Source organism: Budorcas taxicolor, chromosome 1 (genome assembly GCF_023091745.1).
Source record: "Budorcas taxicolor isolate Tak-1 chromosome 1, Takin1.1, whole genome shotgun sequence".
NCBI lineage: Eukaryota > Metazoa > Chordata > Mammalia > Artiodactyla > Bovidae > Budorcas > Budorcas taxicolor.
Genome location: NC_068910.1, coordinates 1,361,217 through 1,375,408, shown reverse-complemented (window position 1 = coordinate 1,375,408; position 14,192 = coordinate 1,361,217). Strand labels below are relative to the sequence as shown.

General features: G+C 65.0%; 1 protein-coding gene across 1 annotated transcript; it reads left to right on the top strand.

The window, feature by feature from the left end:
* Positions 1 to 7,380: 7,380 nt before the first annotated feature.
* On the top strand, positions 7,381 to 8,064 carry DNAJB8 (DnaJ heat shock protein family (Hsp40) member B8). Its single transcript, XM_052647350.1, has one exon. It carries the CDS (start codon positions 7,381 to 7,383, stop codon positions 8,062 to 8,064), a length of 684 nt encoding a protein of 227 aa, XP_052503310.1.
* Positions 8,065 to 14,192: the final 6,128 nt, after the last annotated feature.

Sequence of the window (14,192 nt, the reverse complement as noted above, 5' to 3'; positions counted from 1 at the left end):
GCTGTGGAGAGGTCTTTCTGGAACCTGCAACTGATCGAGTCCCTCCCCTACTGCTGATTCACAGCTGCCCCAGGCCCCCCCAGTCCAGGACACACGCACACCCGGGCCTGGTGCCCGAGCCCTGTGGCCGAGCCCTGCAGCCTCTGTGCCCACAGGCCCTGCAACTCCTTCATGTTTCGAGGTTCTGACCTTGTTAATTTATTAGGAAATAAATAGCCAAAAAAGTCACCTGTATGGTTTTAAATGTGCATATGAATGAAACGAATACCTCTGGTCTATCGCTTCAGTTCAGTTGCTCAGTCGTGTCCGACTCTTTGCGACCCTGTAGACTGCAGCACCCCAGGCCTCCCTGTCCATCACCAACTCCCGGAGTCCACCCAAACCCATGTCCATCGAGTCAGTGATGCCATCCACCCATCTCATCCTCTGTTGTCCCCTTCTCCTCCCACCTTCAATCTTCCCCAGCATCAGGGTCTTTTCCAATGAGTCAGCTCTTCACATCAGGTGGCCAAATTATTAGAGCTTCAGCATCAGTCCTTCCAATGAACACCCAGGACTGATCTCCTTTAGGATGGATTGGTGGGATCTCCTTGCAGTCCAAGGGACTCTCAAGAGTCTTCTCCAACACCACAGTTCAAAAGCATCAATTCTTTAGCGCTCAAATTTCTTTATAGTCTTAACTCTCCCATCCATACATGACCACTGGAAAAACCATAGCCTTGACTAGATGGACCTTTGTTGGCAAAGTGATGTGTCTGCTTTTTAACATGCTGTCTAGGTTGGTCACAGCTTTTCTTCCAAGGAGCAAGCATCTTTTAATTTCATGGCTGCAATCACCATCTGTAGTGATTTTGGAGCCCCCCAAAATAAAGTCTGTCACTGTTTCCATTATCTCCCATCTATTTGCCATGAAGGGATGGGACCATGATCTTCGTTTTCTGAATGTTGAGCTTTAAGTCAACTTTCTCACTCTCCTCTTTCACTTTCATCAAGAGGCTCTTTAGTTCTTCACTTTCTGCCATAAGGGTGGTGTCATCTGCATATCTGAGGTTATTGATATTTCTCCTGGCAATCTTGATTCCAGCTTGCGCTTCCTCCAGCCCAGCGTTTCTCATGATGTGCTCTGCATAGAAGTTAAATAAGCAGGGTGACAATATACAGCCTTGATGCACTCCTTTCCCGACTTGGAACCAGTCCGTTGTTCCATGTCCACTTCTAACTGTTGCTTCCTGACCTGCATACAGGTTCCTCAGGAGCAGATCAGGTGGTCTGGTATTCCTGTCTCTTTAAGAATTTTCCAGCTTGATGGTATCACACAGTCAAAGGGTTGGCCCCCCTTCAAAGCTGGTCGTGTCTCTGTCCTCCCCAGAGCCTGGAGCAGCCTGTGTAGGGCGGGGAGAGGGAGGTGACCCAGCTGAATCCATACCTTAGGGGACGTCGTGCCCTGACCCCCAGGCACAGCAGTGTTTCCGGCCTCGTGGGGGCTGTGTGCTCACGGGCACAGGTGTGCCCTGGCCCTGGGGCCTGGCCTGAACATGCGTGTGCAGGATGCGCACCCTCTCGACTGCCCCGTCAGGAGGAGCTGTCTGTTTCTCCTTCACGGCGCTGTCACTACCCGGCACTACGTGAAGCCGTCACTCGCATCAGCTTCTCAGACCTTCTGCACTAGAGTCGCCTCCACAAAGGCAAGACTCCATCGGGTGCACTCACTGGCATACACACCTACAGCCCCCAGAGAGGGCCTGGCACACGGCACAAGCCTGACAGGAGCTCAAGACATGTTTGAGATGGATGGCGGGTGGGTATGTGCGTGGGTGGATGGATATGTGGGTGCGTGGGTGGGTGGGTGGATATGTGGATGGGTAGGTATGTGGGTGAGTGGGTGGGTGGATGGATGGATGGATGAATGGATGGGTGGGTGGCTGGGTAGATGAGTGAATGGGAGGATGAACGGGTGGATGAGTGAATTGGTGGATGGATAAGCAGATGGATGAATGGATGAATGGATGGGTGGGTGGGTGGGAGGATGGATATGTGGGTGGGTGGATGGATGGGTGGGTGGGTGGATAAATGGGTGGATGAGTGAATTGGTGGATGGATAAGCAGATGGATGGATGGGAGGATGGATAACTGGCTGGATGATGGACAGACAGAGGGAAGGATTGATTGGCGGATGGATGGGTAGGTAGGTGGGCGGGTGAGAGGTAGATGGATGGATGGATGGATTTGTGGGGAGGATGGGTGGGCAGACTGACGGATGGGAGGATGGATAACCGGGTGGGTGATGGATAGATGGAGGGATGAGTGGGAGGATGGGTGGGTAGGCGCATGGATGGTGGGTGGATGGATGCCGAGGACGGGTGGATAAGTGGGTGGGCGGGCGGGTGGTATGAACATGTGTACGTGTGTGCAAGCTTCGGGCTTCTTTGTTCTATGCTTTTGCCAAAGACCTAGGAAATCACACAGCTGGGAAGCTGCAGAGGCCCCTGGGCGCTGGGGGAGCTTCTGGGGGTTGGATTCTCCTAGATGCCTGAAACCAGCTGCGGGAACTGGGATCAGAGCCCTTTCCAGGGCTGCTGCAGGCGGGGGTCGGGAGGGGAGGGCGGCTGCCCTGGAGGCTGGCACACTCTGGAACTTGGGGGATGGTCCCACACGTGACGCCTTCTCTCAGGCTGTAATCGCCCACTGGAGGCTGGAGCTGAGCCTCCAGAGGCCACGCGGCCCACCCCAGGGGTGTAACCACGCGGCCCACCCCAGGGGTGGGGAGAAGGGTGAGGACGCAGAGACCCGGTGGGCACGGGTCACTGGCGGGACGCTCCCCTGGAGGTCTGGGGAGGGCCGGCAGGTCTGAGCCTCGTCTGTGCGGAGGCCGTCCTGGGGCGTCTGGGGGGATAGGACGCCCCACGCCCTCGCCCGCCCGGTGGCCCTGCTCCCAGCCACCAGCCTGTATGTCCCTCCACCACTTGCCCACGACTCCTCGGACCGCCCATCCACCCCTCTGCCTTCACTCATCTGTCCTGTCCTTCCACCCGCCCACCCTGACCTCGCCCGTCGCCCACACTTCCGTCATTAACCTACGGTGGCTGGCTCCTCCGCCGTCCGAAGCTGTCCTCTCAGCAGCCCGGTGGGGCAGATGCTATTCTGCCCCCATCTGACAGAGGAGACCGAGGCCCCGAGAGGAGCAGTGACCACCTCGAGATTGCACAGCGGGCAGACGGCAGCTGTCTGACCTGGCGGGCCGAGCGCGCAGCTTCCCCGGCCGTGCGCCCGCCCGTCGCTGCCCGTCGCCCAGTCCCTGCGCTCGCTGGTCCCCATCCACCCAGCGGCCCGTCCATCCTGGAGCTAATGCACTTAGCACACTGGGGGCCCCGCAGGGAGACCAGGCCTGAACTGCCCATCTGGCTGGGCGGCGGGGCAGGGGGCACTGGGGGGGCTGCCCCAGGCCAGGCAGGGCTGCACGGGGCTGGGGGGAATTAACCGAGTGACTGCCAGAATCATCTAATTAGGGACGCTAGTGATAAGCAGATAGCATCGGGGGTGATTAGAATCCTTTTAAAAAGCCACTCCATTAATTACAGAGACAGAGAGGGGCCTCTGGCCGCTGAGAATACCAACTGGCTGCCTGACTGCCCACCCCCCCCCCCAGCTCCCCTGGGGCCGCTGTGTGACCTTGGGTGCGCCCTGCCTTCTCTGGGTGTCCTGGCACGGGGTTGGACTCTGCCGGCCAGTGCCTGGTCACCCAAGGGCCTGTTTCTCGCCCTGGGCCAGGGCTCTGGGTGGGCCTGAGACCAGGGAGGCCAGGGGCTCCCCAGGGAGCAGGAAGCCCTGCACGGAGATGCCTCGCCACCCATGGGCGGTCAAGGCAGAGAGGAGGGTGGGGGCTGGCTGGCCAATGTCGGCTCAGCCCTGAGCCTTGGTGGGTCTGTGGAGGGGCCTGGGCCGGCCGCTCCCACCATCTCCACGGACACTTCCGGCTCCTGGGCCTCAGAGGATGCCAGTCCAAGCTGGCAGAAGGGGAGCCCTCTACAGAGAAGGAAAGCCCCCTGAACAGAAGGAAGCCCCGCTGCGTGTGGGCGTCCTCATGGGCACTGCTGCGGTCTCCGGCCGCCCTCCATCCTCGCCCTGCGGGCTCCTTGCCCAGCCTGCCCACCTCACGCCTCCTGCACTGCGCCCCGCTCCCCACGGCCTCCAGCCTGTCTCCTTCCCCATAGCCTCCGCCCGCCCGCCCCCTCTGGGGGCCTCAGGCCAGCCCAGGACCTGGGGGAGAGCAGGGCAGGGAGCCCGCTGAGGGGCTCAGGCGGCATCAGCGTCAGAGGAGGTTCCTCCACGGGAGGCCAGTGGAGGCCGGGGGAGCCCCAGGCAGGGTGCAGAGAGGGGGCCTGGGCCAGGGTCAGGTCTGCAGGGTGCCCCGGGATTTCACCACCCTGGGTCCCACGCCCAACCTTGCTGTGACCACCCCACACTGTGCTGACCGTGCTGTTACGGGGCCCAGGCTTCCACCCACTTCATATCCGTTACCATCATCAGGGCGGCAGGCCAGCACGCGCGCCTGCTTCTCCCTCCCCACCCGCCCGATGGGCACCACCCTCGCGCCAGGGTCGTCACCCTACACCCCACCACCACCTCTGCCGCCGCCACTGATGTCAGCCGCCTCGCTGGCCCCTTGCCCCGTCCCCGCTGGTGGCACCGCCCCCCCCGCCACGCCCTGTCCGTCGCCACCACCCCAGCCTGTGTCTGAGCTGCCGTGACCATCCGCGCGCTTCTCCCCGATCCCTGCGTTGCCACCAGTATCCCGACCTCAGCAAGTGGCGGTCACCATGGCCACGCCCTTCTCCCCACCCCACCCACATCGCCCCCATTTCCACGGCCACCACCCCCTTCACCTGAGCCACTGCCATGGGGTAGACAGTCACCGGCCACGTAACAGGCATGAAGACGTGGCACCCGAGGTCACAGATGCTGGCCAACACGGGGCACAGAGACCAGGGAAGCCAGTCGCCGATGACCACGGTCTGCGGCTCCAAAGCAGCGGCTCTCGAGGGTCACCCGGCTGCTGCTCGAGCTCCGGCACAATCGGGTGAGCGTGCCCCGAGCACCTCAGCCCACTGCCCCAGAGCATGGCCTCTGGGAGGGTCACCCAAAGCTGCTGCAAACCTCCGGGCGGCCCTGTGCCTGCTCTTATCTCCTTCTCCTCCACACCTCAGGCCCCTGCAGACTCCAGCCACAAGGGGCTCCTCCAGGGTGCGATGGAGACCCCGGAGGAGCGCGGCGGTCCCTGCGTGAGCGCCGGCCGGTGGGATCGCTCTCAGTGCTCCCCTCTGCGGCCCCCATCCCTGCCAGCACCACGACTGTTCCTGCCACGGGCCACCACCACCATTGCCGCCCCCAGCAGGAGCAAAGCCAGCCTCTCCTCCCCCAGGACCACGGCCGCCTCATCCACCACAAGGCACTGCCCTCTGCCCTCTGCATGGACCGCTCCTCTCAGGGTGCTGTTGGAAATGTACGGACCTGTCCTGAAGGACCGCCACTCCCCACTCCGCTGAAAACAGCCTTGCCCACGTGCTGTGGGCAAGAATGACATTTGCGACGTCCCGGGAGGGGCTGTGGGAGGGTCCCCAGTGTCTGCCAGCTCTCGCTCTCTCCCCCAGAGACCCCTCAGTCTGGGCTCCGGGAGGAGAGGATGTGCTTTGTAGCCCCAGCAGCTGTCCCAGGGGTGCTGATGCGTAAAGTGGGTGAGGGCTAAGCATCGGTCCTAAGCCTCTGTGACGTGGCGGAGTGCCTCCACCACCAGCCACCTCCTGTGGGCACCTTCCCTCAGCCCCAGTGGACAAGCCTGCCGAGAACAGGCTCCCGCTGCAGCGAGACACCGAGCATCCCACCTATGGAACTGCCTGCGCCCGCGTCCAGCCGGGTTACTCCACCGCCAAGCACGTGGGTAGGTGGGCTGGGGACGGAGGGTGAGCCGTCCTCTGGGCGAGGGCTGTGAGGAGACAGCGCTTGTCACTCTGGGCTCCCCACCATCTGCTTTCAGCCGCCCCCCAGCATCTGGGGTTGGTTAGAACATGCTGTCCCCACGAGGTGCTGGGAGGCCAGCACCCGTGAGCACCAGGGAAAAGAGCCATCGAGGCGGGAACAGGAAGGGGTGCAGGCCAGAAATGGGCGCGGGAGACACTGTCCCACGAGCTCCCGGTGGGCCCGCTGACTCCCTGGGGGCAGTGCCTCCGAAGCCGCAGGGACCCCCGACCCCGACCCCGACCCCCCCCCCCCCCCCCCGGCACCACGGGTTCCTCACTTCCCGCCAAGCAAACGGCAGACAGCACCAGAGGCTGCTCTCCTTCAGGGTGGGCGGGGGCTGCTCCCCAGCGCCCTCCCGTCCCTGTCCAATCCCGGGGCAGCTGGAGGGCCCTGCTGTGTTCTCCCCCCTCCCCCGCCTTTGCTCTCAGAGCGGCTGTCTTTCCCAGGCACTCCTTTCGTGGATTTTGGACCTGCCCAGGTAATCCAGGGTGATCTCTAATTGCATACGGAGAAACCCTTTTCCCCAACAGTAATACGAGCACACCCACAGGTTCTGCGGCTGGGACGGGGCCACTGTTCCACCCGCCGCGCTCACTGGCCTGCCCTTCCCACCGGCAGTGAGCGGAACGCCCCTTCCAGGGTGCCGTCCACCATGCCCCAGCACCTCCCTCTCTCACCCACCTGCTGTATGACCTTGAGTTTGATGCCACAAGTCTCTGGGCCTCATTCATTCAAGGAACATGTGCTGGTCGGAGATGCTGACACACATCCTGGCCTCTGCAGGGCTCGTCTCAGACAACCTGAGAGGCCCGCCGGGCGCCAGCAGAAGGAGCTCCGGCCCCAACCTCACCCAGACTCTGGGCTCAGTCCACTTGCACCCCGGGGTCCTCACGCCCCTCCCTGAGCCCCAGCGCAGACCCTGGGGCCCACCTCCGGAGGCTGGTCCTGTCTCAGCCCCTGGGGCTCAGCGCTGGAGGCTCCAGCAGCCTGAGCTCCGAGTGTGGACCCCCAGGCGTGGTCTCCTGCGCAGGGCTGGCCCGTGAACCAGGCCCGGGACTGCAGGGGCTGGGCTCTGCCCCGCCCAGGCCCGATGTCACAAAGGGCCAGGAGGCTCTGCGGGGGGCCTTGTGGCCAAGGGGGGCGCCCCAGCGGCACTGCCTTCCCTCCCCCTGCCCCTCCAGCGAGGCGCCCACCCATCCCCCTGCACTGGTACTATGAAAGGGTAGTCGGCCGGGCAGAGCCGCTCCGGAGCCAGAGTCTGGCCAGGCCCCGCCGAGCGGCCCGCACTTGCCACTGCTGCCCCCGCCCCCCGGCCGCCCGGGCCCCCGGCCCGCCTCTCTCCACCTCCGCGCCCCGGCCCTCAGCATGGCTAACTACTACGAAGTGCTCGGGGTGCAGGCCAGCGCCTCCCCGGAGGACATCAAGAAGGCCTACCGCAAGCTGGCCCTGCGCTGGCACCCCGACAAGAACCCCGACAACAAGGAGGAGGCCGAGAAGAAATTTAAGCAGGTGTCCGAGGCCTACGAGGTCCTGTCCGACTCCAAGAAGCGCTCGCTGTACGACCGCGCGGGCTGTGATGGCTGGCGGCTCGGCGGGACCGGCTCCCCGCACTGCGGCGGCTACACTTTCCGCAACCCGGAGGACATCTTCCGCGAGTTCTTCGGAGGCCTGGACCCCTTCTCCTTCGACTTCTGGGACGCGCCCTTCAGCAGCGAGCGCGGGGCCCGGGGCCACGGGCTGCGCGGGGCATTCTCAGCCGGCTTCGGCGAGTTTCCCGCCTTCATGGAGGCCTTCTCTGCCTTTGACAGCCTGGGCCGCGGGGGCACCGGCCGGACCACCTTCTCGTCCACGTCCTTCGGCGGCTCCGGCTCGGGCGGCTCCGGCTTCAAATCGGTGATGTCGTCCACCGAGATGGTCAACGGCCACAAGGTCACCACCAAACGCATCGTGGAGAACGGGCAGGAGCGCGTGGAGGTGGAGGAGGACGGGCAGCTCAAGTCGGTGACCATCAACGGCAAGGAGCAGCTCAAACGGGTGGACAGCAAGTAGGCGCCACCCGCGCCCGCCGCCCGGCGGTGCTCAATAAACGTGCTAAGTGAGCTTGCGGGCGCGGTGGCTCGCTTGGGGGGGCGGGGGGCGGACGGCCGGGCCCACCTGCGAGGCCCGGGGACGGGTCAGGCGTCCGGCTCAGGCTGACCTCGTCAGGGCGCCGCGCGGGCTCCGGGCTGGCACCTCCTGCGCCCGCGTGCGGGTCCGTGCGTGCGGGTCCGTGCGTGCGGGTGTGCGTGTTCGTGCGCGCGTCCGTGTCCGTGCGTGCAGGTCCATGCGCGCGTGTCCGTGCCTGCGTCCGTGCGCGTGCGTTGTCGGGGTCGTGAGGGTCACGACGGCCGCCCGCCTGCCCAGCCCACGGCCTGGGGCGTCTAACTACCACAGGCATGCGCCGCCAGCCGGTGCTGGCGGGGCGGGGAGGAGGTGGACGGGCACTGCTCGCCTTCATCATGAAGATGTCAGGCCTCGCCCTCCCCCGAGATCCCGGCGGCCCTGCCGCTGTCTCCCCCGTCCCCGCCACAGGGCAGCACCCCAAGATCCCTAGGGGCCCACGAGTCCCCTCGGGTGCTGCAGGGCCCTGGGCTGGAGCACACAGCAGGTGACCTACTGCCCCTGCAGGCTCAGGCCTCCTGGGTTCAGCCCCGCAGAAGCCGGGGCCGGCCAGCAGCTGGAGGCCCCCTAACCGTGTTAGGCAAGGAGCCAGCGGAGCCCCATGGCACACAGAGGGTCTCACCGCGGCTCCCAGCCCTGCAGCCGGGCTGACTTCATCAAAGCCCCCACGACAGCATTTAACTACCCGACCTCTGCCCTCGCCGACCTGCTAACTTCACCAATTACTGGTTGAGCGCGGCTGCATCAAGTGGGCCTGCTTAGCCCCGACAGCTGCCCAGCAAATCCAATTACAGGCCAGCAGCCCACCAGCGGGCGCAGGGTCCTGGGGCTGGGTGGTCGCAAGGCATGGGCGTTTACAGACACCCCAAGGACCTCACCTCGGTGTCCCCCCCCAACTCACAGGCTGGTCGGAGCGGCCCCCTGTTCCAGTCCCTCCGAGTGGATGGAGCCTGGCAGTGGCCAGAGCCAGCTCAGTGGGCTGCACACCCTCAGCCCCGCTCTGATCCTCAGCCCCTCTGCATCCTCTTCTCGGCCAGGAACCCCGTCTGACAGGCGGCCGAGCTGAAGCCCAGACAGAGACCCGTGGGAGGAGGGCACAGAGGGGTCTGGGAGGAGGGTTCCGGGCACGGCATGGCCCGTGCAAAAGCCCTGAGGCAGGAGATGGTGAGGCCCCCGTTCAGAATGCAGCTCCCACGCTCACCTGGTGCAGCTCCCTGCACCAGGCCCACGTCTGCTCCTGGCTCACCCAAACAGTGCCCCAGCCTCCTCCCTTCATCCGGCTGTCATCCCCGCAGCCGGAAGGGTCTTGTGAAAACCTGAGAGGTTCGTGAGACACTCAAAGGAGAAGTCAGGTCTTCGGGGTGGCCGCTGAGGCCCCCACGGCCTCCCTGGCTCCCCGGCACACTCTGTGCTCCAGCCCCAGCGGCCTCCTCCCACTCCTGCACACTCACCAGGGGACTCCTGCCTTGAGACCTCAGCACGGGCTGTGCCGTGCCAGGAACCCTCCTCCCGGGCCTCTGTCTCCCCTCTGCCCCTGGGTCCCCGCTTGCCTCCCCACCCTCCCCTCCCTGCAGCCCCCCTTCCTGAAGTGGGACTTTTGCACAGACCGGCCCGGTTTCTGAAACACCCTGCTCTACCCAGGCCTCTCCTGCCACCACACCCTCGGGGAGATCTTATACCCCTTCTTGCACACGTCTCTCCTGGGTCCCCACGTCCCTCCGGGCCCCTGACTGTCCCTACTGCAGGTGGACATGACGGGGTCCCAGCATTGCCCCTCGGGCACCAGGTTCAGTGACGCCGGAGCCTTTATGAGCGAGGGCAGCAAAGCCCTGGGGAGGGACGCACCACTTCTCGCAGGGCAGGTCTGCAGCCTCCGACCATGTGTAGCCTGAGGTCACCTGGGACCCTGACGGCCTGGGTTCTCCCCAGGGCTCTAGCTTCTCCGTGGATGGGAGCAGGCCATGTTTTCAGCCCTACTGAGCCCCCCAGTGGAGAAGGCAATGGCACCCCAATCCAGTACTCTTGCCTGGAAAATCCCATGGATGGAGGAGCCTGGTGGGCTGCAGTTCATTGAGTCGCTAAGAGTCGGAAATGACTGAGCGACTTCACTTTCACTTTTCACTTTCATGCATTGGGAAAGGAAATAGCAACCCACTCCGGTGTTCTTGCCTGGAGAATCCCAGGGACTGTGGAGCCTGGTGTGCTGCCGTCTATGGGGTCGCACAGAGTCGGACATGACTGAAGCGACTTAGCAGCAGCAGCAGCAGCAGAGCCCCCCAGGGCTCCTCCTGTACACTCTCCCCAGAGACTCTCACTGACCCCCAAAACAGGGACGGCCACTTGCCCCCATTTTACAGATGGGGAAACTGAGGCTCGGAGGCCGAGAGACGTGGACGAGTTCGCCCATCCGCACTGGAAGCCCGTCTACCCTCTCCTACTCCTCTCGCCCTGCGCCCAGGCCTGGGGTGGGGTGGGTGCGGCCTGGGCAGCCTCCTGCCTGCCCCCCCTCCCCTGGCCAGTCGATGTTATCTCAGCTGATTTAATTTCAAAGACGGATTGAGCTGTGGCGGGAGGGAGAGCAGCTAATCGCAGCCGCCATCTGCCCCGTTGTCATGGGGATGGGCTCGCAGCAATCGCGAAGGGGCTGGACCCAGATAAGGGCACTGGAGTGGGCGGGAGGGGGCTCCGTGGGCAGGCAGGAGCGGGCAGAATGGTGGGGGCGAGGGGGGACCCAGAGACCCTCAAGGGGCAGGGCCCTGGAGCTGGGGGAGAAGCTCGAGGGTGCCCAGGCGGGGGAGGTGAGGCAGCACTGGGGGCAGTGGCGGGGCTGATGCCCAGCGCGGCTCGGGGTGGGGCTGGCGGGACAGAGGCCGCCCCGTCCAGAGCCTGGCTGAGCCCAGCTCTAGCCCTAGTGTGGCCTCTGCTGCAGCCTGCTCTGTGCTGCCCCGGGAGCCGCATGTGTCCAGACCTCCCCGGTCTGCCCCCTTTGCCACAAAAAGGCCACAGACCCCAGGGTCCCTCCCTGGCCAGGCAGGGGCCCAAGCTTGGTGCAGAGCAGCGGCCAGCGCCCTTGGTCTGGCCTCTAGGACAGTCGACTCCTGCCGTCAGGGATGTCCTCCCCCTGCGGCCGGCGGTGGGGGGCTGCTGAGCACCCACTGCGCACCCACTGCGTGCCCGTCCGCCGCATGGCACCCCGCCTCCTGACCACCCTGTGCTCTTACAGGCCAGGAAGGAGCCCCATGGCAGCTTCATCAACAGGTGCCGGCCCGCTTTCCCTGGGTCCAGGCCTTGGGGGGCGCGGGGACAAGTCGTGGGGCTCTGCTCCCTGCCTGCCCACGTGCTGTCCCGGCTGAGACCCGGCCTTGGTCGGGCCTGTCCCGGGGCAGCCTGCCCCACCACCCGCACAGTCAAGGCCCGGCCCGCCCCCTCCTCGGCCTCTGCCCCTCGGCAGGGGCCCCTCCCCGGGAACCTGCTGTGTGGGGGGAGCCTTGGCTCCCCGCTCCCTGCATGGACCTCCTGCGGACCCTGCCGTGCTGTGCACCTCTGTGTCAGGACGGCAAGTCTGGATGCCCCTGGCGGCCATACGCGTGTCCTGAGGACCCGGGGGGCACCGTGGGGCCCGGGAGCCCGAGCGCCTGCCCGGGGCGGCCCTGCCCGCCAACCACACCACACTGTCACCGCCCCCCCAAGCAGGAACCTGCACCACCAGCCACTTGAGCCCCCAGGCGCCGTGGTTATGCCTGCGGTCACCCGAGCCGCCGGTCAGGAAACCCCTGGGGTCGTGGGGTTCCGGGGTGGCAGCAGGGGTATGTACCAGCTACTTTCCGCTGCAGACGCCGGGCCGCCCCGGGCCACCCCAGACCTGCAGCATGCCCCCCCCACCCCCACCCCAACCCCCCGCCACCACGCCTCCAGCTGGATCCTGCGTGCCCGCCCTGCCTCTGTGGCTCCGGAGCCCGGATCTCCCGTCCAGCCCCTTTCCGAAAGCAGAGCAAGGGTGTTAATTGCAAGAGACTGATTCCCATACTTGTTTTAAATTGATATTTAATTAAAAAGTTAATTATTAATTAGGCTTATCGATTGCCTGCCAGTTGCTGGCTGGGCAAGGCTGGCTGGCAACATCACCTTGCCTGTGAGCGTCTGCGCGTCTCCATGAGCCCGGCCAGCATCAGCTCAGCCACAAATCCCACTGCTGGGTCTCCTCCAGGTGGGCCGGCTGGCTCAGGAGCCTGGGTGCTGCCCGACCCAGGGCTACAGGCTGGCCCTGCCCGCTGACTAACTCCGTCCTGGGCTGCAGCCCGGAGCCACGGAAGCTGCTCACGACTTGTGCTGAACGAGGACGTGTCTGCCCTGGGCTCAGCCTTGCAAGCCCGCTCTTCCTGGCAGACGCGAGGGAGGTGGAGGGTGAGTGCTCCCTGCAGGGGGCACATGCCCAGGCCCCAAAGGGCAGCTTCTGCTGAAGGCAGAGCAGCTGTGGGAAGGCCTGGGTCCCCTCCGAGGGCCCTGTCTGCTCTGAGATGGGGTGACGGGGCGGAGGGGAAACCAGGGGTCACTGGGGGCCTGCTGAGCATGGCACGCATGATAGGCAGCCATGAGCTCGGGGTCAGGAGAAAGGTCAGGAGCGGGTGAGCAGTCACCCCCAGTGCCATCACCACCAGCAGAGACCCACTCAGGGAGGGTGGACGGGTTTGCCCGCCCGCTGCGCCACGGTCAGGGCACCGTGTTACGTCGGCTCTGTGGCGAGCGGAGGTCATTCCCACCTGTGAGGGGACTGCAGTCTAGAGGGAGAGAGGTTTTGACTGGTCATCTCGGAACCTGAGTCGGGGGTGGGGCGGACGCAGGGCGACCTGGGTTCATCTGCCCCCAACGCGAAAGTGAGAAAAGGCTGCCCAAGGGCAGACAGGGGAGCGGGGGTGTGCGTCGGGCAGCGTGCCCGCGTGTGCCACGTGTCTGCCAGCTGCGGTGCCGTGGAGACCGTCCCACAGACCCGTCTGATGGCCCGGCTCGCGCTTCCTTGCCCAAGAGCTGCCCTGACCCAGCGTGAGGATGCCTGCAGGGCCTGCTGGGCCCCTGTGTGCTCGAACACTGCAGGCCAATGGACAAGCCTTGCCCGATGAGGTGAGGGCTACAGCCAAGCCCCGCTCGTCTCCGGGTGAACGGGCGTCAGCACACCCCTCGAGGCTTCTCAGCTGGCCTCCCCTGGGTCCATAGCCCCCTGACCGCGGGGCAGCAGCTCCTCCTCCAGCTCGCTTTCCCCCTTGCCTGGCCTTGTTCCCCACCCCAGGCTGCCCCTGTTTCCCGGGACCACTTCCCACGACTCCATCCTGCACGCAAAACCCATTTTCCAGGCAGATCTGAGGGCCACCTTGTCCAAGGCCCATGCTGAGCTGAGGGAAGCCCTGTCCGGGGGACTAGGGGCTCCTCTGTGGCCGTCCCCATGGGGCTCCTCGCCCTGAAGTGCAGGGACCACAGCTGGTCCTGTGGGCTTCAGGGCCCCAGAGGTCTACGGGTCAGGGTCCCGGCAGGAGAGGGGTGACACCGGAAGCAGGTGAGAGGAGCGAATGCAGGGACTCTCGCAGGCGTCGTGACATCAAAGGAGGCGGCTGCGGCCGCTGAGGACGGGCCAGCCCTGGGGCTCCCAGGAGGCCGGAGACGCAGCCCGGCCTGGACCCTGCTGAGACCTGGGGTCCCAAACAACCTCGCGTCCGGGCAACCTCCGTCCACCTGTCTCTTGGTGCCAGAAGCTTGCCGTGCTCCTGGACAGCCCTCACCTGCAGTGGGTCTTGCCTGGGTGACCTTGGGCCGGGAGCCCCCTCCCCAGGGTCACCGTCTCGTGTGGCACTCTCACAGCAGGCAGGGAAGGGGTTCAGACAGGGCGCCTGTGTGGCCCCCCAAGGCCGGTGCCAGGAGCTGGGACAAGACTGGCTCGGACCCCAAGCCACCCTTGAGTGGGTGGGGTCGGGCCACCCCCTTCTTAGCTCAGCCGACCTGCACATGCCTTATCTCAGCCATCCATC